Source organism: Phyllostomus discolor, chromosome 3 (assembly GCF_004126475.2).
Source record: "Phyllostomus discolor isolate MPI-MPIP mPhyDis1 chromosome 3, mPhyDis1.pri.v3, whole genome shotgun sequence".
NCBI lineage: Eukaryota > Metazoa > Chordata > Mammalia > Chiroptera > Phyllostomidae > Phyllostomus > Phyllostomus discolor.
Window position 1 is genome coordinate 188,034,611 of NC_040905.2, and position 26,261 is coordinate 188,060,871.

General features: G+C 40.0%; 2 protein-coding genes across 5 annotated transcripts in view; one reads left to right on the forward strand and one right to left on the reverse strand.

The window, feature by feature from the left end:
- INVS (inversin) overlaps positions 1-12,824 on the forward strand; it is a 132,557-nt gene extending 119,733 nt beyond the window's left edge. For 2 of the 3 annotated variants that reach the window (XM_028505629.2, XM_036021971.1), the window contains 3 exons: positions 7,080-7,309; positions 8,088-8,162; positions 11,301-12,824. In XM_028505629.2, the coding sequence (XP_028361430.1) occupies positions 7,080-7,309; positions 8,088-8,162; positions 11,301-11,452 (457 nt within the window). In that variant the 3' untranslated portion in view covers positions 11,453-12,824. The remainder of the gene's footprint in view (positions 1-7,079; positions 7,310-8,087; positions 8,163-11,300) is intronic. The other variant, XM_036021972.1, reaches the window with a different exon arrangement.
- A 96-nt stretch (positions 12,825-12,920) lies between these two features.
- TEX10 (testis expressed 10) overlaps positions 12,921-26,261 on the reverse strand; it is a 42,778-nt gene continuing 29,437 nt past the window's right edge. The window contains exons 10-15 of one of the 2 annotated variants that reach the window (XM_028505675.2): positions 25,786-25,874; positions 23,988-24,121; positions 19,937-20,017; positions 18,149-18,330; positions 14,662-14,872; positions 12,921-13,282 (exon numbers count right to left, since the gene is read on the reverse strand). In XM_028505675.2, the coding sequence (XP_028361476.1) occupies positions 13,169-13,282; positions 14,662-14,872; positions 18,149-18,330; positions 19,937-20,017; positions 23,988-24,121; positions 25,786-25,874 (811 nt within the window). In that variant the 3' untranslated portion in view covers positions 12,921-13,168. Of the gene's footprint in view, positions 13,283-14,661; positions 14,873-18,148; positions 18,331-19,936; positions 20,018-23,987; positions 24,122-25,785; positions 25,875-26,261 lie in introns of those variants that run through there. The other variant, XM_036021973.1, reaches the window with a different exon arrangement.

Consider the following 26,261-nt stretch of genomic DNA (forward strand, 5'->3'; position numbering starts at 1 on the left):
CACTTTCATGTGGTTGGTCATTTCTTTTGCTGTGCAGAAGCATTGTGGTCTGATGGAATCCCACTTGCTTATTTTTAATTTTGTTGCTGGTACTTTAGGTGTCATATCCAAGAAATCATTGCCAAGACCCTCATCAAGGAGTTTTTTTTCCTACATTTTCTTCTAGGAGTTTTATGGTTTCCAGTCTTACATTTAAGTCTTTAATCCATTTCAAGTTATTTTTTATGAGTGGTATAAAATAGGGATCCAATTTCATTCTTTTACATGTGAATATCCAACTTTCCCAGCATTGTTTATCGAAAAGACTGCCTTTTTCCATTGAGTATTCTTGACTCCTTTGTCAAATATTGGTTGACCATACATGCATGGTTTCTGGGCTCTCCATTCTGTTCCATTGGTCTCTGTGTTTATATTACCAATACCATACCGTTTTGATTACTATAGCTTTATAGTATTTCTTGAAGTTAGGAAGTAGAATGCCTCCCATTTTGTTGTTCTTCCTCGGGATTATTTTGGCTATCCAGGATCTTTTGTGGTTTATACAAATTTTAGGATTTGTTCTATTTCTGTAAAAAAAAAAATGCCACTGGAATCTTGACAGGGATTGCATTGAATCGATGGCTTAGGATAGTGTGGACATTGTAATAATATTAATTCTTCCAGCCCATAAACACAGGATAGAAACCTTTCCAGTTATTTGTGTCTTCAATTTTTTTCATCAATGTCTTGGGGATTTTTCACCTCCTTGGTTAATTTGCAAGTATTCATATTTTACTGTTTTTGATGCTATTGTAAATGGGGTCCTTTTCTTTTTCAGATAATTTGTTATTAATGTGTAAAAGTGCTACTGCTTTTTGTGTGTTAGTTTCATATCCTGCAAATTTACTAAATTTGCTGATTAGATCTAAGAGTTTTTTTGTGGCATCTTTAGGACTTTCTGTATATAAAATCACGTCACCTGCAGAGACAGGTTTACACCTCCCTTTCCAATTCTGATGCCACTGATTCACTGGCCAATTGTCTGGTAGGACTTCCAGTACTATGTTGAGCAGAAGTGATGAAAGGGGGCATCCTTGTCTTTTCCTGATCTTAAAGGGAAATGTTTCAACCTTTCAACATTGAATATGATGTTAACTGTGGACTTCTCATATATGGCCTTATTATGTTGAGGTACATTCCTTTTATACTTAATTTGTTAAGGGATTTTATCATGAACGAATGTTGGATTTTGTCAAATGGTTTTTCTGCATCTTTTGAGATGATCATGATTTTTTCCTTTCATTCTATTAATGTGATACTTCACATTGATTGACTTATTTTGAACCATCCTTGCATCCCAGGGATTAATCCCACTTGATCATGGGAAATTGCCCCTTTAATGCGCTGAATTTGGTTTGCTAGTATTTATTGAGAATTTTTGCATCTATACTTATCAGGGGTATTGCCTCATAGACTTCTTGTAGCGTGTCCTTTTCTGGATTTGGTATCAGGGTAATGCTGGCCCCATGGAGTGAGTTTGGAACAGTTCCTTCCTCTGTGAATTTCTGGAAGAATCTGAGAAGGACTGGGATTAATTCTTCTTTAAATATTTGATAAGATTTATCAATGAAGCCATTTGGTCTAGGGCTTTTCTTCATTGGGAGGTTTTTGATTACTGATTCAATATCTTACTCATTACTGGGCCTTTCAGGTTCTCGTTCTTCCTGATTTAGTCTTGGTAAGTTGTGTGCTTCTAAGAAGTTTTGTTTCTTCCAGGTTGTCCAGATTGTTCGCATATTGTTGTTTATAGTAACCTCTTAAGATTCTTTGTATTTCTGTGGTATTAGTTGTAATGTTTGCTATTTCATTTGTAATTTTGTTGATTCAGATCTTCTATTTTTTCCCTGCTTAGTCTAGTTAATGATTTATCAATTTTGTTTATCTTTTCAAAGAAGTGACTCTTAGTTTTGTCAATCTTCTCTATTATTTTCTTGTTCCCTATTTCATTTATTTCTGCTCTAATCTTTATAATTTTCTTCCTTCTGCTAACTTTGAGATCATTTTATTTTTTTTGCTAGTTCATTAAGGTATACAGTTAGGTTGTTTAAGATTTTTCTTATTCCTTAGTGTAGGCATTTATTGCTATAAACTTCCCCTACACAATAGCTTTCACTGGGCCCTGGCTGGGTTGCTCAGTTGGTTACAGCATCATCCCAACAGGCCAAGTTTGCCAGTCTGATTCCCCAGTCAGGGCACACAAAATAATTAACCAATAAATACATAAATAAGTGGAACAACAAACTAATGTTTCTCTTTCTTCCTCTCTCTAAAAATTAATCAATAATTTGTTTTAAAATTGCTGCTTTTCAGAACTTTGGTATGTTGTTTCCATTTCTGTCTCGAGATACTTTTAAAATTTTCCCTTTAATTTCTTCTTTGATGCATTGATTGTTCAGGAGACTGTTGCTTAACTTCCATGTTATTTCCTTTTATTGATTTCGAGTTTCGTACTATTACGGTCAGAGAAGATACCAGGTAAGACTTCAGTCTTCTTGGATTTGTTAATACCTTTGTGGCCTAACACAGGGCATGTGCTGGAAAATGTTCCATGCGTGCTTGAGAATGTGTCCACCGCTGTGGTCAGACAGAATGTTCTGTATATCATTTAGGTCCATGTGGTCTATAGTGTTTAGAGCCACTGATTCTGTGCCTGGACAATCGATCCAGTTTGGAATAGAGCATTAAAACCGCCGGCTGTTACTGTATTGCTGTTTATTTCTTCTGTTAACACTGTTAATTTTTGCTTTATATATTTAGATGCTCTCATGTTGAGTGCATATTTTAAGTTGTTATATCTTCTTCATAGCTTAACACCATGATGGATGAAGAGGTTAATTTTTACCAACTTTAAAGTCTGTTTTATCTGCTATAAGTGTAGTGTTACCACTGATATTTTTGAGGGGTTGCCATTTGCTTGAAATATCTTTTTCCATCCCTTCATTTTCAGCCCACAAGGGGGGACCCCCCAAAAATCTGGAATTATCTTCTGGAGGGTGGACTCCCTGTAGTGCAGCTTCCCCTGCTAGGTGAGTCTTCTAGGAACCCATCTGTATCAGTGTGCCAGCTGGTGTCGTAGTGAGAAGCTGAATTCAGTTTCAGTGAATTCTTTTTGAAGACACAAAACACGTTTGCTCATTTCATGATGGGCAATTTATGAGCTCACTGCCCGCTCCGGGCTGAGTGTTCAGCAGTTTTTGACCAAAAATGGCATGACCCACCCTGCCTCACCCTCCCTACTCACCCGATCTCACCCTGAGCAACTTTTTGTTTCCCTGGATAAAAAAAAAATGTCCTCACAGGGAAGTGTCTTGCTGATGTGGAAGACGTGAAACAAACAAACAAAAAAAACCAGCAGAAGCACTAAAAGGCATCAAAATCAATGAGCTGAAAAACTGTTTTGTACAGTGGAAAAAAGCCTCGATAGGTGTATTACTTCAAATGGAGAGTACTTTGAAGTTGATTCAAGTTGAAACCTGTAAGAGTAAATACACAATTTTTTGTAAATAAATGTTGGGGTTTTTTGGATCCCCCTGTTTTTTTTCAATCCAATCAGCCATTCTGTGTCTTTTAGTTGGAGAATTTAATCCATTTGTTTAAGGTAATGATTGATAGGCAAGGACTCATTGCCATTTTGTTAATTGTTTTTGTTTCATGCTTTTTGTTCTCAGTGTGCTTTGACTTCCTTATGTTCTTTTGTATAACTAGGACAGGATTTTCCCTTGTGCTTACCATGGGGCATATAGAAAATATCTTAAGATTATAACATAACATCGTACTTTGAACTGATAGCAGTCTAACTTGGATAGGCATTCCTAAACTTTACACTTTTACTTCTCCCCCCATTTCTTCACATTTTAAGTTATTGATACTACAGCTTAGACATTTTTATACTGTATATCCAATAGCAGATTATTATAGTTATGGTTATTTTCCTGCATTTGTTAACTTTTGAACTAGAGTTGTGAGTGAATTCCATACCACCATTACTATACTACAGAATTTAACTTTGACCATATGTTTATTACAACATTAATTTTACATGACCTTACGTTTTAATGATGTTAATAAGCATCCTTTTACCTCCACTTAAAGAGCTCCCTCCTTGTAAGGCAGGTATGGTGGTGAGGAACTCCCTGCACTCCCATTTGTTCAGGGAAGTCTGTCTCCCTCCTTAATTTCTGAAGAGCAGCTTTGTCTGGTATAGAATTTTTGGCTGACAGCCTTTTTTTTTTTTTTTTTTCTTTCAATACTTCAAATATACTATCTCATTCTGGTTTCTGAAGTTTCTGTTGAGAGATCTGCCAGTAGTCCCTTTTGTAACTTCTCTTTTTTCTTGCTTCTTTCGAAATTCTGTCTTTGATTTTTGACAATTGAATCATAATGTGTCTCAGTGTAACCCTGTTCAGGTCCAACCTATCTGGGGTTCTTTGGGGCTCATGAATCCCAGGTTTGGGAAATTTGCAGCCATTTGTTTTAAGTACACTTTTTGTTCCTTTCTCTTTTCCTTCCCTTTCAGGCTTCCCAAGTGTTGATACTGTGTCTATTGATTGTGCCTCTTAAGTCCTGCAGGCCGCTTTCTACTTTTTTCTTTCTGTTCCTCTGAATGGGTAATTTCAAATGTCCTGTCTTCTAGGTCACTGATTCTTTTGTCTGCATGGTCAAGTCTGCTTTTGAATTCTTCGGTTTCAATTCAATCCTCTATTGAATTCTTCAGTTCAGTCGTACTTTTCGGCTCTAGGATTTGTTTGGTGTTTTCCTGGTTGTGTCTGTTTCTTTGTTGAACTACTCCTCATTTTGTTCATGCATTGTTTTCCTGATTTGTTCTTTGTAGCTCACCAAACTTCTTTAAGAGAATCATTCTGATTTTTTTTTTCTGATAGTTCATAGATCTCCATTTCTTGAAGGTCAGTTATCAGAGCTTTTTTAGTTTCTTTTGATGGTGTCATGTTTAACTGATTTTTCATGATTCTTGTTTCCTTAAGTTGGTATCAGCACATTTGGGTAAGCAGTTTCCTCCTGCATATTTGCTTTGGTGGAGACAGTTCCTCACCAGTCAGCTTAGTTGGGTTTCTGGACATGTCTACTGGTTAAGTTCTTGGCAGGTGAGGCTTGCTGTCTCTTTTTGGACAGGACTACTGCCCAAGCTCTGAGGACGGGGGTGGGTGCCACTGGCTAAGAACAGTGGAGAGGACTACTGGCTTGGGGCCCTGTCCAGTCACGACTGTGGGATGAGCTCTGCACTTACATGGGTTGTCTGATCAGGCTTCTAGACAGTTGAGGCTGGGTTCTATTCTTAGCAGTCTATGAATTAGCTTTCCTGCCCTGGCAGGGAAGCAGGACAGGCCCCAGGGCCTGCAGAGCTCACCATCTGGGTGCTCAAATCAGGCAACACTGTGCACTGAATAACCCTGACCACACAAAGCCACGGGCTGTGCTCTGGGTCCAAGTACCACTGTAAGAAGGGCTGCTGGATGGGCTGTGCAGGTCCCTCTGTGCTGTAGTTAGGCTGTATTCAGCAATGGCTGGGGCTATAAATTACTTTCCCCGCCCGGGCAGAGTGAGAGAACTGATTTCCAAGGGCAGCAAGGCTCTTCACGCTCTTGATTCAAGCCAACCTGCTCCCCAAGTTCCCTGCCAAATGGCACCATTGGTCTTGCTCTGCAGATAATCAGCTCAGCCTGCCATACAGTCTGCCTGAGTGTTGCTGGGCTGTGCAGCTTCCGGGTGGCCCGGCCAGGATCTCTGGTCAGGCAGGGGCCAGGAGCTGTGTGTAATCAGCAGTGAGTTGAGCTGTCATTTCCTGGGTGAGGTCAGACTAAGCTCCAAGGCCAGTAAGACTCTTTCTTTAAGGACTGAATCAGGTCGACCTACGTGCTGCTGAGTTCCCTGATCAGACTGTGCCACTATCTTGGCTCCATGGGTGAGCAAAGCCACTGGTTGGGACTGCTGCTTGGATGCTGCAGGAAGGAACTTGGTCTAAAAAGATCCATGTGCTGGTTGTTGCAAGCCCCTCCCCTCTTCTGTGTCACAGTCAGATTCCCGGTGCAGTCCCCATGGGGCAAGACTGGAGTGCGGGTTCCCAAGAAGCAACTCGAAATGCTGGGGAGCTGGATGTCTGCTGTGGGTTCTCTTTTCCTAATGGAGGAGCCGCAGGCCCAAGGCAGACCTCCCAGTGTGGTGCTGTGCCGGCCTGGGGGCGGGCAATGCTGTCATCATGTAGCCACTCCTCTTACCCTCTTAAAGTCCATCTGTCTTGGTCTCTGCGATCCAGGGGGTTCTTCAGCCTCCAGACCCTAGAAACCCTGTTTTCTAGGACTTTCTTAGTGGTGTCTTGTCCATTTACTGGCTGTTCTTTTGGTGAGGGAGAGTGAAGTCAGGAGTGACCTGTCACCATTTTGGTGATGTCACCACAATTCAGCGTTTATCAGACTTGTAACGGCTGCCTCACAGACTTAGTCTCAGGCTTAATGACAGGGAAAGTGCCTGGTGTACAGCAGGTCCTGAGCACATGTTGGCTTCTTCCAGCGTAGCCCAGCGTTCCAGCTGCCTTCCCCAAGCAAATACACATGCTTCATACACATCTCATTACTTTCTGTACAAATTCCCATACCTCTGGCTCATGCCAATTCTGCCACCTAGAATACCCTTCTCTGACTGCTAAGCTCCTACTCAGACTTTGAAAACCAGCACAAATATCAGCCTTTTGAAGTCTCAGCCAACCACTGCAAATGATCAGTCCGACACCTGTCTCTTGCCACCTGGCTCCTTACTCAGTACTTCTTAGACTGTATTTGTTTACACACTGGCCTGTCCCATGTTGAGGGTAAGGACTCATCTGATTGACTCCTATTTCAGGAACTGTCAGGTAGAAAACACAGAATTCAACATTCAGTGTACTGCCACTCAAAGCAGGAATGGGAGCTTGAAAGGATCTCCCAAGTTCAACAGATACTATTCCTATACCTTCTAGGAAACTTAAGGACATTTTGTTTCCTCAATAGTGTGATCTTAAAGCTTCTCCCCTTGTCTGATCCCACCAGCTACTGGCTCAGGAAGCACCTGTCCCACCTGCTGCACATGAAGCAGCATGGAGCCAGGAATATGGACAGATGGAGCCGCGAGTGCATGGCACTGCTCCTCCAGGTTTGGAGGAAGGAGCTGGAACTAAAGCACCCAAAGACCATCACAGTAAGCAGGACCGCCAAGAATCCGTCCAAGAGCAGCTCGGGCGCAAGGTCCACCAGACACTCGGTGCTCAAGCAGATCTACGGTAACTGTCCTTCTAGGCACTTTGTAGTTTACAGGCTCCCCCAGCGAGTCGAATCAGAATCTGAAACGGGATTTAACTGCACTGGGCAAACCTCCATGCACGTGGGCACTGTATTATCCCTCCAGTCATCAGAACCCCAGCACTACATTTGGGGCAGTCTGGGCAAGATTAGGTTTGAGATGAGGCAGTCTGGCATCTCAACCCAGAGAGCCTTCTAGCCACGAGATTTCCTGCTGGGCTTCACACCTGAGACTCGCCACTGCTGCAGCCTTGTCGGGCCCCGACCTGGTCTTCCCCTGACATTGCCAGTTTGGAGGCCTCTGAGCACAGGCCCGCACTGCCTGCCTCACTCTGACCTTTCCTTTGCTCAGACTTCACAGGGTCGCCCATCTGCTGCATGCCCCAACCCCAAGCACTACAGTAAGGACTTGTTTAGCAGATGAAGTGCTGCAAATTAAACCATTTTCTGCTTGGGAAAGAGACCATCCAAATAAACTCAGCAGAGAACAAGCCTGACTAGCTCTGTGCGAGAAAAAAAGTTGAGCCAAGGCATCTTGAGCCTCTCTACGCAGCAGAATCTTAGAACTTGCCCCTGGGCCTACAGGGCATCCCCGCGCCGTACCTAATTCATCTTGGCTGACGCTCACTCGCAAGCTCAAGCCTTCATTCAGTTCAAGGAATTCAGCACTTGGGCAGGCCACGGCTGATGGCCATTGGTCGTTGATTAATCAACCGAGTATGACTAATATTTAATCATGTTATCATTGGTTGATTTCAGGTTGCTCTCAAGAAGGGAAAGTCCGTCATCCCACAAGATCTTCAAAAGCCCAGTCTGTGCTGCGTCTCAACTCAGGTAAGGCAGCCGCCACGCCAGCAGCGCATCCCGGAAGGCAGCATGGGCAGCACCCCCCTCTGCTGTCCCATCCCCCAAACCAGAGTGACTGTCCGGGGTTCCCAGTCATCGTCTGGTTCCAGGTGCAGACTTGTTTCTCATGCCCCTTCCACGGAATTATTACTGCAGTTAATGTCTGTCTCTGTAAGAGGCAAGTTATTTATCACCAAAGCTATTATTAAAATTACCTCCAGCAGAAACAATAAATAGTAGCTGCTATTGATCTCCTTAACACACTGTACTTGTTCACATAAAGGCAGGGGGAAGTGAGAAGACTGTTATTCTTCAAAGTTGTACCTTGGGAGATCTTGTTCCATTTTGGTTTCACATTAAGATCCTCCACCTCCTTCCTAATGGCTGAAAGGTTCTTAACCACAAATTCTGGCTTTTGCCTTTTAGGGCCTCACAGGGAAAACATTAATATTTAATGGCATATCCCTCTCAGGCTCAACTGTACAGTTTCACTCATACAGCAGCAGCTCAGGGAACTTTATTCTCAGCTGCAGAACGAAGGTGTTTTACTGAGGGCCCTTCGTTCACACCGGCATTAAACTTGGGTGATAAGTTCAGTGCTGTCAGCAGTTAATGCCAGGTCCAGTGTTTCCCTGGGCGGCGGTGACAACACGCACCCCTCCCCCGGGCTCCAGGCGTCCTGCAGGATCAGAGTGCAGCTGGGGAGGTGAACAGTGACTGTCAGCACGAACTTTAACATTCATTTAGTTTCTGATGGGGGGAATCTTGAAGGAGGAGAGTAATTACTGCCAAGTCTTTAATAAGTCAGGCAACTCATGTAATATAGACAGGTTGATCAAGGAATGGTGGGTGGGGTAGCTGGAAACTTTCAAAGGAATTAAGACCCATAGTTCTAGTAAGAAAAAAAAAGAAATATCGTTATACTTGAGTGAATTAAGAATAGTTTCAACAAAGGAACTGTCAGATATAACTACCAGAGAAGGAGCATTTAGACAAATATTACTAATCATTTTTAAACCTTGTCTTGAGAAAAATCCAGTACTACCAGAAATCTTAAAAAATGGTGTTTAGCAGCATAAAAGGTTTTGAAAGGACTCACAGTTAAAGAACAGAATAAAAAAATTCAAAGAAATGCCTAACTGTTTCGTAGAACTTCATATGTACAGAAGTATAATTCATACTGGCTTAAAACAGGTAAGGACTGAAGAGGATCTTTTCCTAAGCCTAAACTCGGAGGAACACAGGTTTTATTAGGCTCACTCATACCCATTAACCATTAACCAGTGAATAAGGCAGATAGTCAGACAGAACTGCTGGCTCCAGTTTAGCTCACAGGTGGCAAACACAAGGCCCGCGGGCTGAATCCAGCCCGGCACCTTGTTTCTACCCGGCGGCAGCACCAAGCTCCTTGCCTCTAGTTAAACAGTAGTTACATTTACACAGTCCTAAAATTACATTCGGCCCTTTGAAGGCAACCTCAAGGCTGATGTGGCCCCGGTGAAAATGAGTTTGACACCCCTGGTTTAGCTGCAGCCTGTGTTTTATACAGAAAACACGCCTATAAATAATTTCCGTATGAGCATGTCTTAAACATACACAGAAGTTTGTGCAATGAAGAATCACAGATGTCAGGATGAACCAAAAAGAATCATTAATTTTGGTCTTCAAACTTCAATATTATTTCATTTTTTCTTTGGGAATCCCATAGGATTAAGGATCTTTCAGTTTTGCTCACTGTTCCGTTTGGCGTTGGGAGACAGTCTGGCACACTGCGGATACCCACACATGTGACCGTAGACCACCGTCCAACATGGGGAGTAGCTGTGTTAGCCGTTCCCTCCCATGAGGGAGCAGAAAGCAAGCTGGATGTAGGAAAAGTGACAGCACCCACAGGCTTTCTCTCTACTGTATGCGGGAGAGAACTGAACACTCCCTGCTCTCCCTAGTCTTCCACACCACCCCTGCGAACCACACACAAAGAACAGGAGCACAGCAATGACCCGTGTGCACATACACATGAATAAGCTCTCCTCAATTTGGGGGTCCAGCTCTTTAAAAAGAAAAGAATTCCTTGTAAAAAAAATCCATTCTGATGAATACGGTTACCATGGCTTAAGTGATTACTAGTAATGGCACCCCCTTAGATGAGTGCAGAACATTCCCGCCCACCTACCGTGGGGTAGGCAAATGACAACTCAAGACTTCAAACAGTAAAGGCAGCCAAAAAACATGCGAGTTACAAAACAGTAGTTCACTTTAAAGTAATTTTATTGAAGTAACAGTATTAAAACAAGGAGAGAAAAAGATACATGTTTATAACTTTTTAAAACTACTCACCTTTCATGTTCACTCTGCTCCCCAGAAAGCTAGCAGCACGTCACAGAACTGCTTCAGCAAGGTCTCACTTGTTAAACCAGAGGGGTGGGTACACCACTAATTTTTGCAACTGTGATGTCCCATTTTATAATTTCAAAGTCATGAAGAGGCCTCAACAATCCATTTCAAGTTCAATATGTCTATGAGCCTATCATCTGAGTAGTTTTTGAACAAATCTATTTTCAAAAATGGACTATAGACAAGTGTGTGGTATGTGAAGTTAAAAGATATGGCCCTGGCTGGCGTAGCTCAGTGGATTGAGCGCAGGCTACAAACCAAAGCATCGCAGGTTCGATTCTCCGTCAGGGCACATACCTGGGTTGCAGGCCACAGCCCCCAGCAACCACACATTGACGTTTCTCTCTCCCCCTCCCTTCCCTCTCTAAAAATAAATAAAAATCTTTAAAAAAAAGTCTTAAAAAAAAAAGATATGTATATGCACATGTATATTTGTACTGTCACACTGGAGAGATGCACAGAGAGGTATGCCAATTGGTCTAGGCCTGCTGGAGGCCCAGGTTTATACCCACCCCTCCCACTCAAGGTTCTTCCTTGAGAGGTACCATATATCTTTAAGATGATGGAAAATGCATGGCTGGTAAACCCTCCTGTCTCTGTAATATACTGGCTATCTCCTTGTTTAGTGCCAGGTGTGGCCCAACACTAAACCCTTTCTCCTTACCACCAATACACTCTTACCTTCAGCATTAAAATTAACCTGAATATCCACCTGATATTTGTTTTTAACAGTGAGCAACTTGCAGTGTATACACCTCCTTGAGAACAGTGGAAGATCTAAGAATTTTTCTTACAACCTGCAACCAGCCACTCAATCAAAAAACAAAACAAAGCCTCGACTGCCTGTGGAGGAAGACTGCGCCCGGGGTAACTGGAACAGCTAGTAGGGAGCTCTAACTCTCTGCTGATTATCTTTGACATCTTGGGTAAACTTGAATACCCATGCCTGAAGCCTCGTTAGCCTGAAAATGTGGTAACAACAGAAAGAAAATGTCAGAATGATTTATCTCTGTTCTTATACTACATTGTTTGGACATTACTTTAACCTGCGCTATAAAGACCAGGGTAGACCACACTTATGGGAAACGGCCTAGATGTCTGCCTTTACCTCAGTCAGTACGGATAGGAAGAACTTACAACCACAGTAAAACCTAAGGTAAACTAAGACCACGAAGGCTGCTGGGCTGGGATTTTTGCCAGCCAGCTGCTGCAGGCCTGGTTTTTGTGTGTTTTGGTTTTGTTTTGTTTTGCTTCAGTGAAGAACCTAAATGAGACAGGGAGGAGCCTGTCCTATAGCAGCCCCCTTCATGTCACTCTTTTTTCTGGAATCTAATGCAACAAACTCCATTACAGACACCACATCCCATTATTCCAACATTACGGTTTTAAGTGTGAGACCAGAATCGTGGCCCAGCGTATGCTTTCAGAAATTAACTCTAAGACCACAATAGGTGTTCTGTTCACCTGTTGATTCCTTACACATCACAGTTCATGTGAGCCTCTGAAGACCACAGGCTGCAACCACATCCTCTGTGAACAGTAGTCCTGCTATCACAAGACACCAAAGAAAGCAGTCGGGCAGGTGCCGAGACACCGTTTACGCACAAGGTATCAATTCAGGCCTTAACATTCCACTTGTGCTTTCTGTCTGACCTGTAGAGGGAGCAATCTTATCAAAACGCCATTCCTACTGACAGGAAAATGCTGTTAACTACACACCTTCCAGCTCTCTAAGAATACATGGTTTAAACGAAATCTAGTGATTGGGGGTTTGGGGACTTAAAAGCTTTTGCACGTTTTTTAAGGACAAAGCTAATGTAGGAATTATAGACAGGCATAAACAGTGATGGCATAGTAGGCTCACAAGCACTTCCAGGGTTGCTCCCATTTTCTTAAGATTACTGACACCCTGGTCTTGACAGTAAGAGATAGGAAGCAACCAAGTGTTAACCCCCTGGATTTTTTATAGTCTGCTAAATTATTTCATGATTAGGAAAACGAATATATCTCAGAACTCACTATATATAGCCAGTTATCTTTTAAAAACTATGATGGGTTAGAAAATCACTTTTGAAAGCAGTTATCTCAATCAAACCAGCCACCACACAGGCATAAGAAAATCAAAAAACAACGGTAGCACTGTCTCGAAATCGTGCCCCTGTGCCGAGGGCTACAAAACCTCTGTAAATACCAACTCCATAGTGAGAAGCTCAATGTCATCATGGATCAGAGTGACCACTCCCAAATGAGACAAAAAACTGCTTCCTGCTATCTGAATGACTTGGAGCTAAGAACAGAAAGAATGAGGTTTGCTTTGACAGGATCACAAAGAATTAGCTTACTTTTTTTTTTGTAAATGTTAGTACTGTTATCACTCCGAATTTTGTAAATATCTAGCTCCTATGAAATGTAAAATATACCACCACATATCACGCGCCCGTCCAGGAGGCCAGCCTGCATTATTTTCCTACCTTAGTGCAAAGGAAGGTTCATAAACAACTTCTTTAAAAGTTCAGCTTTAATGACATTTATTACATCAGTCTCTCTTCAAAATTAGATGTGAATAAACCATTTTAAACAGGAAGTGCAATGGTGCCTTTTTAATATACTGCATTCAACACACTGGGCCCCTGAGGGTGCCCAGTAATGTACACGTTAAAGCAATAATGCAAGTCCGTGAGCCACTGCTCCTGAACACCTCCACTCTTCAACGTCTGCAGAGAGAAACAAGAGTAATTGGAGAAGTCCACTCAACTTGCCACTCCTGAAGTAATTTTCACATCCAAACATCTCAGGGCCACTGCAACAGTATCCCACCTGTAAATCACCATGGGAAACCTTACTGGAATTACTACAGGCAGTGAAAATTCCTAGTGAAACCCATACAAGCAATGATGGTTTCTTACGTGGTTTTGATCCCTCCCACAAATGCTAGGGATTAATGCAATTTTACCACCCACCAGCCCTACACTCCAAAATTCCTCCTTCTGGCATTCTAGGGTCTATCCATCTTTGCACAGGGTCAACTGACTTCTGTCATTGTCTTCCTTATGGAGGCAGGTTGACTGTCCAGTCTTGAGTAATCCAAATTCTTGACTGCCCTTCCTTCTACTATTTCTGAATTACTATTACATATACCAATTAAGAGCGCCCAAATCAAACATCTATACCAAAAAAATCCAATTCTTCCCAAGTAAAAACACCAGCGGAATCATAACACCAGCAGAATCTTTTTTTTTAATCATAAAAAAAAAAAAGCAACTGAACACACAGAACCAACCACTAGACAAAGCTGAAGCCTGCAACTTCCTTTCTGACTTCGTACTCTCCAGGGATTAACTAGAAATTGGCCTCAAGTTTATTCCTGCTAAATAATTTCCTAATTGTTGAGTAATTAAGAAATGTCTGCTACACTAAAAACTTTACTTGGCTGATCTCATTAATGGTCACCAAAACCCAACAGAGTTACTATCAGTCCCATTTCTACGCCTAGGAAAACAAGCTTGGATAAGGTTTTTGGGGTGTTTGTTTGTTTGTTTATTTTCAAACAAAAAAACCAAACTTGCCACCCTGGCTGGTGTGGCTCAGTGCATGGAGCATATAGGCCTGTGAACCAAAGGGTCACTGGTTCAATTCCCAGTCAGGGCACATGCCTGGCTTGCAGGCCAGTTCCCAGGGGGTGTGCAAGAGGTAACCATACATTGATATTTCTCTCCCTCTCTCCTTCCTGTCCCTTCCCCTACAAAAATAAATTTTAAGAAATCTTAGGGGAAAAAAAAACTTGCCTATCAGTTAATCAACAGTATCTCTTAGAATCCAGGTAGCAGTGAATCTGACATTTTCCAACTGAGTTGCCTGCCACCTTAATGAGTTTGAGTATTTCAAGGCTTTAATGGCTGACTCTGGGATGAAAAAAATACCCCAGGTGAAGTGACAGTCAGGGACTAGGCTACAGGAGAAACCCTGGGAAACCACCACACTGGGCTTAATTCCAGCAGTTTGGTCAATGCTCAGGAACCCTGTGCCCCGCATGCCTTGCCCCCGAATCCTTCCCAGTACTCACAGTATAAAACCCTCGTTCCACGCTTCTTACCGTGATATTCTTGATGATCTGCTGCACCAAGATGGCATTGGTCAACATGTGAGTCCTGAGGGGTGCGTGCTGAAGCAGCAGGCGGAGCAGCTGGCCCACCACAGGCAGCTCCTCAGGAGCGGCTCTGTTCACCCGCAGGCTCTGCAGCATCAGTCTGAGGACACGAGGCAGGAGAGCCAGGATGGAGACACAGACCCCCCAGAGCTTGTCCCTACAGTAACAGCGACAAAAATGAGTCAGTGAGCCAACACATACAGGAAAAGTACCCTTTCTGTATTTCCCAAAACAAAATGTCCTTTTAAGAAACACAGTGTTTCCTCCTCCTTACACCACACAAGAATAAACTGAAAATGGACTAAAGACTTAAATGTGAGACTCAAAACTGTAAAACTCCTACAAAAAAACAGGCAGTCAAATCTTACATTTCCCTGAGCAGCATTATTTTCCTGATGTATATCCTCAGGCGAGGGAAACAAAAAATAAATTCAAATACATCAAATAAAAAGTTTTGCACAGCAAGGAAACCATCAACAAAATGAAAAGACAACTTACTGAGAAAAGGTATCTGCCAATGATATATCTGAGAAGGGGTTAATTTCCAAAATCTATAAACTACTCATACAACTCAACACCAAAAAAACAAACAATCTGGTTAAAAAAAATGGGCAGAAGACCTAAACAGACATGTCTACAAAGACATAAAGTTGGCCAATTAAATACTGGTTGGCCAAAATGTCCGTATGGTTTTTTTTTTCCCCATAAAAGACACATTGTTCATTTTTACCAATAACGTTATTGATTTGGATATTTTGAGTATGTTGGCTATCTCCTGCTATTAGCTCTTAGTGGGTAGAGGCCAGGGGTACTGCTACACATATTCCAATGCACAAGACAGCCCCACAGCAAAGAATTATTTGGCAAAATGTCAACAGTACCAAGAAACTTCACAAACCATTTTTGACATGTTCATCAGTCACAGCACTTTCTCCATACACCTTTTTTTTTTTTGCATTTCAGGTGTGTTTTTACCTTTATTGAAATAATAGCCCTGGCTGGCATAGCTCAGTGGATTGAGTGCAGGCTGCGACCTGTGTCGCAGGTTCGATTCCCAGTCAAGGTACATGCCTGAGTTGCAGGCCATGACCCCCAGCAACTGCACACTGATGTTTCTCTATTTCTCTTTCCCTCTCCCCCCACCTTCCCTCTCTAAAAATAAATCTTAAAAAAATAATAATAATAAAGAATACACCAAAAATGTTGCCTATCTTCTTCTATCTTCAGTATTAAAACGACTAGCTACACAAAAATTCACCAATTTTAAGTTGTTTTTCTTTTAGTGCACACCGTTATGGCAGCTGTCACAATACAATTTAACGACACTGTTGTGAATGAAGTTAAAGACAACTAATCACTACTAGAGGCACCATATAGAAAAAACTGAACTTTTTGGCCAACTCAGTATTAAAAATTGCTCAATGTCACTTATCATCAGAGAAAAAAGCAAATTAAAACCACAATGAGGTATCACCTCACAACTGTCTGAATGGCAATCATCAACAAATCAATAAACAAGTGTTGGTAAGAATGTGGAGAAAAAAGGAACCCTTGTGCACTATTGGTAGGAATGCAGATTGGTGCAGCCAGTGTGGAAAACATTATAGAAGATCCTCAAAAAACTAAAAATGGAACTGCCTTACGACCCAATGATTTTACCTCTGGGTATATATCCGAAGAAACCCAACACACTAATTAAAAAAATTATGCACCCCTATGTTCACTGCAGTGTTATTTAAAACAGCCAAGATAAGAAGCAACCCAAGTGCCCATCAATAGACAAATGAATTAAAAGGTTGTGGTACAGCCCTGGCTGGTGTGGCTCAGTTCATTGGAGTGTCTCCCATACACCAAAAGGTTGCAGGTTTGATCCCCAGTCAGAGCACATACCTAGGTTGCAGGTACGATCCCCAGTTGGGGCACGTACAGCAAGCAACCAATCGATGTCTGTCTGTCTCTCTCCGAAAGCAATGAAAATGTCCTCAAATGAGGACCCCCCCAAAAGTTGTGATAAATTTATAAATTGTACTATTACTTGGCCATAAAAAAAGAATGAAATCCTATCATTTGTAACAGCATGGATGGATCTAGAGAATACTATGCTAAATGAAATAAAGACAAATACCGTATGATTCCACTTAAATGTGGACTCTAAAAAAAAAAGAACAAAATAAACAAAACAGAAATGGACTCAGACAGAAAACAGACTGGTGGTTACCAGAGAGAAGGGGACTAGGGGACTGACTTTACTAGGGGACTGACTTTAACTTTTGATGCGTGCACAGCAGGCTAGGATATTCACGTACAAGAAAAGAGAACGCCAGTCTGTAGACACAGCTAACACTGAAGCAATGGTAGAGAGAGAAAGACTACACAACCTGTAAGGAAGAGAACAGAGAAAGCCACTTCGGTTCCTGCTGGGTTTCAAATTCCTACTTCCACAATTCCTAGCTCTTGAGTTCTGTAAGCTACTCTTGAAATGTTCCAATATATTTATTTTCTTCATTAGCCAACACTGTGCTGAAAGGGCTTATGGACCCTACCTCACACCAAATGTAAGTACATTGAATAGATAAGTAAACTTGAGAAAATCTACCTTTACACACCACAACTACAGAAAACTGTCAAGCCAAGAGAAAAACAAGAGCCCTGGGTACTAACAGGTGACAGAATGACTTTTATTTTCTTCTATTTGCTTACCTGTTAGATTTTTTAAAACTCTTCCTGCAATGACTTTTAATAGGCATACCAATAAGAACATAAGCATGAGAGCACTTTTTAAAAACAAAACTGAAATGTTTGAAACTATCCCAGAAGCTTTAGTCTGAGTTTCACACAGGAATAAAACTACTGAGTAATTAAAACAATAGCATCTTATAACTATTTCCTTAAGTCCAAGAATTTAAAATTCTAATTTAAAATTAGAATTCTGGCTAATTCTAATGAAGCCCAAAACAAAATGTAGAGACTTGTACACTACTAATAAACCCATCCTTCTAAAGGTAGAATTTTTTTCTTACTAAACCTAGAACAGTATTAATAAGGAAAGCTCTCAAAAAACTTTAGAATGCCATCTAACTTTTCAAATTCTCACAGCACAAAGGGGATTCATGAAAGAACAAAGCAGCAGCTCTGGTGATGGAAGGAGTTTTGACTTGAGGTGGTGAACACACAATACAATATACAGATGATGTTTTATAGAGTTGTGCACCCAAAACCTGTAAGTTTATAAACCAATGTCACCCCAATAAAGTCAATAAAAAGGAAGAAAAAGGCTAGCTAGGTGTATACAAACTCTGAAAGAGAATGTAAAATATTTCTAAAATCTAATTAATTCTTTCACTCTTAATTTTTAAATGATTGATTGACTGATGGGGAAGGAATGTTAACAGGTAGGAAAAAAACTGAAGATGAAGAATGAAAAAACTATTACCTCTTTCTTAGATGTTCTGCTTCTCCTCTCTCTAAAGTGAGCAGAAAGTACAGAAGACTGTAGCAACAAGAAGCCAGAAATGGCAGTAGAGTCTCACTAAGCACACACGTATGATCCAGGAGCCTACAGATAACACCCAAAACACAGCCAGCCGTGCTGTCAGGAATTACAGTGAACCCAACCTAGGCAGAGAAAAATGAGATTAATGACATCTACACAACAGTTCCCCTCTCCTCCCCAGGGTAAAACCAAACCCTATTAACTAGAGAATTAACCGCAGGACGCTTCTACCAAAAACTAGTATATACAGAATACATGTCACCTGCCACACCCCCAGGTCCTGTTTTCCCAAGAATTTAACCTCTACATTAAATGACTTTAAAAACATGCAAACTCAAGAAAACACTATTAATCCAAATCCACTGCTTCCCCTTCCTGACAGTCTTCTAAAACTTTCTAGATATTACAATTTCTATTAATGGTTAGAAATACTATCTAAAAAGATGATCTCATGCACCCAAAAAAAATCTTGACACAATCACACTTATGTGATCTCTAGATTATTTAAACTGGAAAACTAGTATCTGGCACCACCGCCATCCCAGTAATTAAATATACAGAACAGAATTTATTCTGCAATTACCTCTCCCCTGCCCTCTGATTCAGTCAGTCATTCAGATGACTAAGCACTGGAGTCGAGAAGCTACTACTTACCACTTGATTGCGTCACTGCCCTAAAACCCAGATAAGGGACATCATGGAATACTAATGCATCTAGATTGTACTACAGAAGCTGGAGAGTAGACTCTGACTTGTAACTGTATGTATCCATGGTTTAAATCTCCTAGAACTACTGCTGAATAGTCATAAAAATCTCTACAGGCTCTGAGGTCTCAATCCTTCCATCAGGTTTTCTGAAACTGCCTAGACTGACTGGCATGTTAAGCTCCTACTAGGATAATGAAAGTAGTCAAAGAAGGGCATGCATTTCGGGACTAGAGATTAAACAGGTGGGGGTCTTGGAGACAAGAGAGAAGGATTAGAAGTTGGTGTCAGGGAGAAAAAGAGTAAAGGGAATCTGAAGCAGTATTCTTCCAACTCAAAGGAAATGACATTTTAAAGGAGGAAAGAAGGTGTGAATGTGCTTATAAAATTATGCAAACAAAGAAAAGTCTCTGGAAGATAAAAATTTCAGATCTCTCCTTTGCACTATAATGCATTATTATAATAAAAAGCCAAAGGTCAAAAGTATAAACACTAGAGGAAATTAAAAACAAAACCCAGGCATACCTAACATGAATTTAATGCCAATGGGAAGGAGAGACGCTGGCCGGAAGACAGTCATTCCCATGACTAACTCACTGCCTCCACAGTGAGGAGGCCGCAAGCCAGTCAGGTGATGTCCCTGTACTTTAGACCCCAAATCTTCTGCGTGGGAATTAGACCCCAGTCTGGATGCTGGCTTCCCAATACACTGATACCAAGCACGTGTTAATTAACCCATTACTAATCAGAAGGACCAGAGGCATAATTTTAAGCTCTGTCTTTGTACAGATGTAGAAAGTAAGGGCCTGGCATAAGAGGGGATTTTCCCAAACTCAAAAATTAATTGGCAGCAGCCAGGAAAAACACCAGGATTTCTCAGTTCTCATCACAGCATCATGCTGTGAGAGGTTACAAGCTTAGGATTCTAGATTCTCATTCTCTCCTAGGCTATGACAAACTCATCATAAGCAATGAATCTATGTGCTTTTTCGTGCAACAGAAAAGAAGTTTAAGTATATTTACCAAATGCCTACTGATGGCGCTTTGCAGGATGTCAAAGCTCTGGCTTCGGGCAGGGATAACCAGTAAACTGTGACAAACTGTCTGTCAGAAAAGGAGAAAACCAGTAACCAAATTGGGACATTTTAGGTCAGAAACAAGCTCAAAAGATTTCTAAAAAAAATCTACTTGCTCTACATATTAACAGGAAACTTAACAAAAATTGAATCTGAAGATGCAAACGTCAAAGTTTAATCACATTTCACACATGGGGGCTAATTTTCCAAGTAACTTATTAGATACTTACTGAGCGCTGAGCTAGTCCTATCAGGTGCCATGCATGAGAATGAAAGAATTGGGAAACTCTTCTCCCTCACAGCTCTGAAGTACTTTATAATTTACCAAGGTAGAGAGACTGTATTTCTATTTAAGTGCTTAAAAAAAGATCTGAGTGATGTAAAGGGCTGACAATAGACCTTTCTCCATTTGGTGAAAAGACATTATACAAAAAATACTTATGCTCCCGATATTAAGACCCTGTCCGAATTAACTGTAACACCGTATCCTATTCCACAAAAGCAAAAGAGAATATAGGAAAAGTATGAGGGAGGTAGGAACCAAATCCCTAATTTTTTTAATTTTCTAAGTTCTCAAGAAAACGGAAAGGGAAGGACAGCATAGAGTTCTTAGAAACATTGTCAGAAAACTTCAGAAGCTGATGGAATATGGTGCCAAAAATGAAAATATGCAGAAAAATTGCAAGGGGAGAGAAAGCTAAGACTGGTGGAAAGAAGGACACTCTAGGAAGAGGGCAATCAAGCTACATTCCAGAGAACTGTCAGTCAGCCCTTAAAAATCAACAGCTCTAGGCCTTATTTCTCTATAAAACCTGTTGTAGATTGATATCATTCAGTTTTCAAGTGGCAATTTTTCTTATCTTTTATACCTATGTGTAACAATGAAAATAACGTATTTCCATCTTTCTACTTCAAAATGAGCACAGGAAATATTTTCATGTCAAAAGGCAAATCATGTTGAAAAGGCCTATTCAATAGTAAATGCGGACTTAATCCCTTTTCTTCTGCCTTCCCGTCCAGAGCTCTTCAGTTCTAAAGACACTGGGTGGGGCCAAGCTGGGTACCACCCGCACTGGAGTGCTCGGAAGAAGTCCTGTGTCGCAGACAGAGCACCAAAAGACAAGACAGAAGCAGGCTATCCCAGAGTCGGGAGTGCAAATGGGGTGAGAAAGATACCTGTATATGAGAGTAGTGGCACCAAAAGGAGATTGATCATAAACAAAAAAGTTTTAATCTTATGTCCACACAAAAAACTACACATGGATGTTTATTAGAGCAGCTTTATTCATAAGTGCCAAAATCTGGAAGCAACCAAGATGTCCTACAGCAGATGAATGGATAAAAACCGGGTGCTTCCAGACAAAAGAATGTTATTGAACACTAAAAAGAAATGAGCTATATTAAGCGATTAGAAAAAAAATGGAGGAACTTTAAATGAGCATCACCAAGTGGAAGAATATAATCTGCCCTGGCCTGTGTGGCTCAGGTGGTAGGAGTGTTGTTAACTCTAAAGAGAGATGGGAAAGGCCTACACAGGGGCTTCAAAAATAATGAAAAATGTTCTTTCTTAAACTGGAGTTATGTTTTATTATTATCCTTCAGAGCTTATTCATGTTGAAAATATTCTTTTACCTTTCAATATTTTATAAATGACAATTATTAACCTTATAATCCTTCACTGGCTCTGGAATAGAAAGCTCCATTAGGGAAAGGTATCTCTGTCCAGAGATTCCTTTTCCCTTTGTGATCTTTCCCTGTTAATTATTGTTTCCATCATTAACGGCAAGGTCCAGATCAGTGTATAGAGTATGTTATTTCTATAAAAGGAGAAAAACACAAGAATATATGTAGTCATTTGTGAAGACAGAAGACATCTGAAAGAATACATTTAGAAACTGGGGAGGAAGAAAGGGTGGCTGAGAGAAAGAATGGAAGAAAACTTTTTACTACCATCCTTTAGTTCTTCTGAATACCTACTCAAAAAAAGTTTATTTTTAAAAAAATAACTTCAGCCTAGGCAGATAACTACAACTAAGAAACTCACTCTACCAATTAATAACTTCTTCAAATAATGTAATCAGAAAAATAAGTGTTCACACTAAGGGTGTCAAAAAACTATTTCTAACACGTACTTTCAAATGAAAAGGCCAGCTTGAATGTAACAAAGTTTATCCAAAAGAAAATTGAAATTTTTGCTTAAAAACTTCAAAACCAAAAATGAGACCTTTTTGATTTTTCCTAATTTATGCCTTAACATTTCAGAGACAGCAACCTTGAAATTTATGTTCATGTCCTTGACAAATGTTCAGAAATATAACATCACATTCTCATGACAATTGTGTCTTGGCTTTACACAAATGATGTGCTTATGAAAAATTTAAATTATTAGATAAAGGTTCTGGGAGTTGTCTGGGTTACCACGCCAGACACTGGCAAATCTGTGCCTAGAGTCGGGGAGCACTGATCCCCACACAGTGCTTTCTCCAGGCCACAGGGCTAGTTCAGACACACTGCGAACAGTGTGTGCTGTACAACTCGTCTTACCCCCGCTGGGGAACCCCAACTTCCAAATCTAGTATCCAAGGCCTTAACTTCAGTCTACCTTTCTTAGTTCTCTCCATTTACCATGGAATAAGGTAAAATTTTAGATATCAAACAAACAGGCTGGTTACCCAATTCATTATTTCTTCTCACTTTTTAAAATCCAGTCCTTTTGAAGAACCTACATATCAACACAGTACCAGGCACTAGGGTCATAAAGAGAAGATAAATGTCACTGGTATGACTTAAATATTGTGATGAGAGTCAATGCCATGAGAAAAATGCTTTAAATATCTACAAAAGGTAGAGCCCTAAGATATGGGACGAACATGAGGAATATTCAGAATAGAATGGAAGAAGTAAACAGATCAGTTGAATAAAATCAATTGGTATAGCAACGAAACAGAAGAAGATGTAACTTGAACACTGACAAAAAAGGTTTAAAAAAAAAAGGGTTGGCCCAGCAATTAGGAGTTACAAGGAAAGAACACAGTCAGTGTCCTGGCCAGAGGCCTTCTCAATCATTAAAATACAATTAGCCAGCAGAGCAGATTACCTCAGGATGTGTTAGAAAGACTGGAACCAAAATAATTTGGGGATGAAATAATTATATTCTTAATAATAAGCGAGCACCATTCAATGCAAGGAAAGAAACTACAGGAATAATAGAACTAACTACTACCGAAATGTTTCAGAGAATCAAATCATTAGCATTTATGTTTTAGTATATTTAATTTACATATCTGAAACATAAGACAATTATGCCCATTAGGGTAAAAGATCAGCCTTGTAATTCCAATTTAAAATACATCAGTAATTAATTTAAACCAGTAATTTTAATTTGAATTTCACTATTGATAGTACCAAAACTTAATAAGATTTATCATATTTAACTGAACTACTTGAAAAATAGTGACTATGTTAGAAGTTATTTAAAGAGTTTAAAATCTTGACTGTAAAAGGAATAAAATATAATCCTAGTGTTCTGCTGACTGCTTGAATTTACGATACTTATCTAAAAAGATTTGTAAGCTAAACATTAAAGCTTAAGTAAATGTTAGGGTTTTAAATTTAACTTCAATATATAAACTCAAAAGGAAATGCTCAACAATCTCTTTTGTTTAAAAACACCACCTTCAAGGATACCAAATCCTCCTTACATCTTATTTATCCTATCTGTCCTGTGCTAGGTAAAAGAAAATAAATTTATCTCTATCATTCAGATTGCTCATTTATTGTACTCTAGTGGCATAACTTAGAAAGGAAAACACTCTTCTTTTTAGAAATATACATCTCCCAGCCAAGATTATAAACACTTTGAGAACATGAATCATGTCTTATACTATGTTGTATCCCTATGAGTATCTCATATGAGATAATCCTAATATATACTAACCACTGGTGATTGATGACCTGAATTTTAATAGCCAGAAATTTCCTTTTAAACCTACTATTACCTCTGTCACATCCCAATGGTGCGCAAACTGGTCCCAGTCTGTCAGGTAAAGCAGCACAGGGGAAAGCTGCGTCTGGATGACATGGGGAACACCTCGAAGGCTCTGAAGCCAAGTCAACTCCTCTTTCGAAAACCCTAATTTGGGTACAAAGTAATATTAAAGAAATAAATTACAAAGCAAGTGCCATTCTTTGTATTTTTTCAAAAAATAGAGATGACATGTACCTTTAAGTTAAATTCTTCTTTAAACTACATTGTTTTCTCTGAAATTCTGCATTTCATGTAGTATTTTTTTTAAATGAATAGCTAGTAATGGAGGCAGTAAAATTCATGTATTTATGTACACAAGTGTGTGCTCTGACCGAATCTATAATACAGCAAGAGGTTTTATGACTTACCTAAAAAATAAAAAGGCATAACCTTTCCAAATACTGGCAGGTTTAAAAAGCAAATGAACAAGTAAAAATAATATGCTCCATACACATACTGAACTCTGTATTCTTTTACATAATAGCCCTTTCAAACTACTCTCTGATTCTCTTACCACCCTATTATACTTGGCCTGACCTACATAGACAGTGGGCCAAAGTCCCTCCTGAAGACAGCTCTCAGAATGATCAGGACACCAGCAATGTCGTCAGTCTGACCCTAGCTTTCTGCTTTCATGCTCGGATCACTGTATTTCCATGAACATAGCCTAAAGAGGCCTCATCTAGTTTGACAGCCACATCACATTACTGACTCCTAATAAGCTTTCTAAAACCGCTAAATCTTTTGACAGGTACTACTACTAAAACATAAAGTCCCCCACCTCCATCTCAAATATGTACATCCAAAACTATCAAATAAACATGGAGGAGTCTACATTTCTTACATAAAATTTGTCTTGCTGGATTCAGCTCATTATCAGAATCTGTGAAATTCTCTTTGGATTCTGACTTAACATAGTAATTATAAATCTCCTAATTACAAGTCTTCAAAAAAATTTTAAAGAATCTCATCTTCACCAAAGGGTCACTGGTTCCATTCCTAGTCAGGGCACATGCCTGGATTGCAGGCTAGGTCCCCGGTAGGGGGCATGTGAGAGGCAACCATGCATTGATGTTTCTCCCTCCCTCCCTCCCTCCCTTCCTCCTCTCTAAAAATATTAAAATAAAAAAATCTCATCACCATCATCCAAGTATAAAACTGAAATGTTGAATGAGCACAATCATTTAAACAATAGTAATAATAGTAGTAAGTATTATTATTATACACATCTTATACATCTAACTTGACATTTCTACGTTTATTTTACTAATTTGTGTTGAGGGCAAATGGGATGCAGAAACAGCTAATCAAAATCTGATGTTCTTCCTATGTAGTTGAACATTTTAAACATGTTTAAAATGTATGTTCTATTCATCAATTTTTAAAGGTACGCAATAGGGCTTTCTCTGGCTATCTGAAGAGGTATGTCCAATTCACTGTAAACAAAGACAAGAAGGAAGTTGAGAAGTAAGACTAAAGAGAAAGTGAAAAAAAATAATCATGACAATTAATTCCCTAGGTTTTGGTATTCAATACTTACTATGACAGACTTAAAGATGAATCATGTATCTCCCTGCCTAAAGAGCTGGACAATATAGGGTAAAAATATTCCTTCAAAGACTTCCACTTATTAACCAAGAGAAATCATTCTAAGACAGACACCTTATCATCCTCAAAACTTAGAACTAACATATAAAACAGTATGTTTTAAGATAATCTTCATACTAAGTTTTTTCCCTTTCCTTAATGTGGCAGGTGAATGTGGTTACCTGTAAGTGTTGAAAATAAGAAGCTGAAATAATCCACATCACTCATCAAACAGTCTTTCACTGAATACTTCCATCCAGAAAATGATGACCTATAATAAACAATGGGAGAACTATTACCAGAAGTGACCAACTTGAAGATTCAAGAATAATAACACAGTATATAACTCACTGAAAACAAGTCAGATTTAGTAGCTTAAGCAAAACCTACAGTATGCATTGATTTAGTACGTAAAGGCTCAACATAACACGGACACTTTAACTTCTATTTATATTTACGTGAAGTTACATAAAAAGCATAACTGGTCCACACAGTATAGGATATAATTCAGAAAATTTCCACACCATTTGAAAACCATACTGTAAGGAGCCAAGATTACATTTGCTTGTCAGTAGTCGCAGCTGCTATATATTTACTTGATTTTTAAGAAGTCTTACCTGCTTACTGTAAACAAGCTCCAGCTTCCTACCTAAGTATC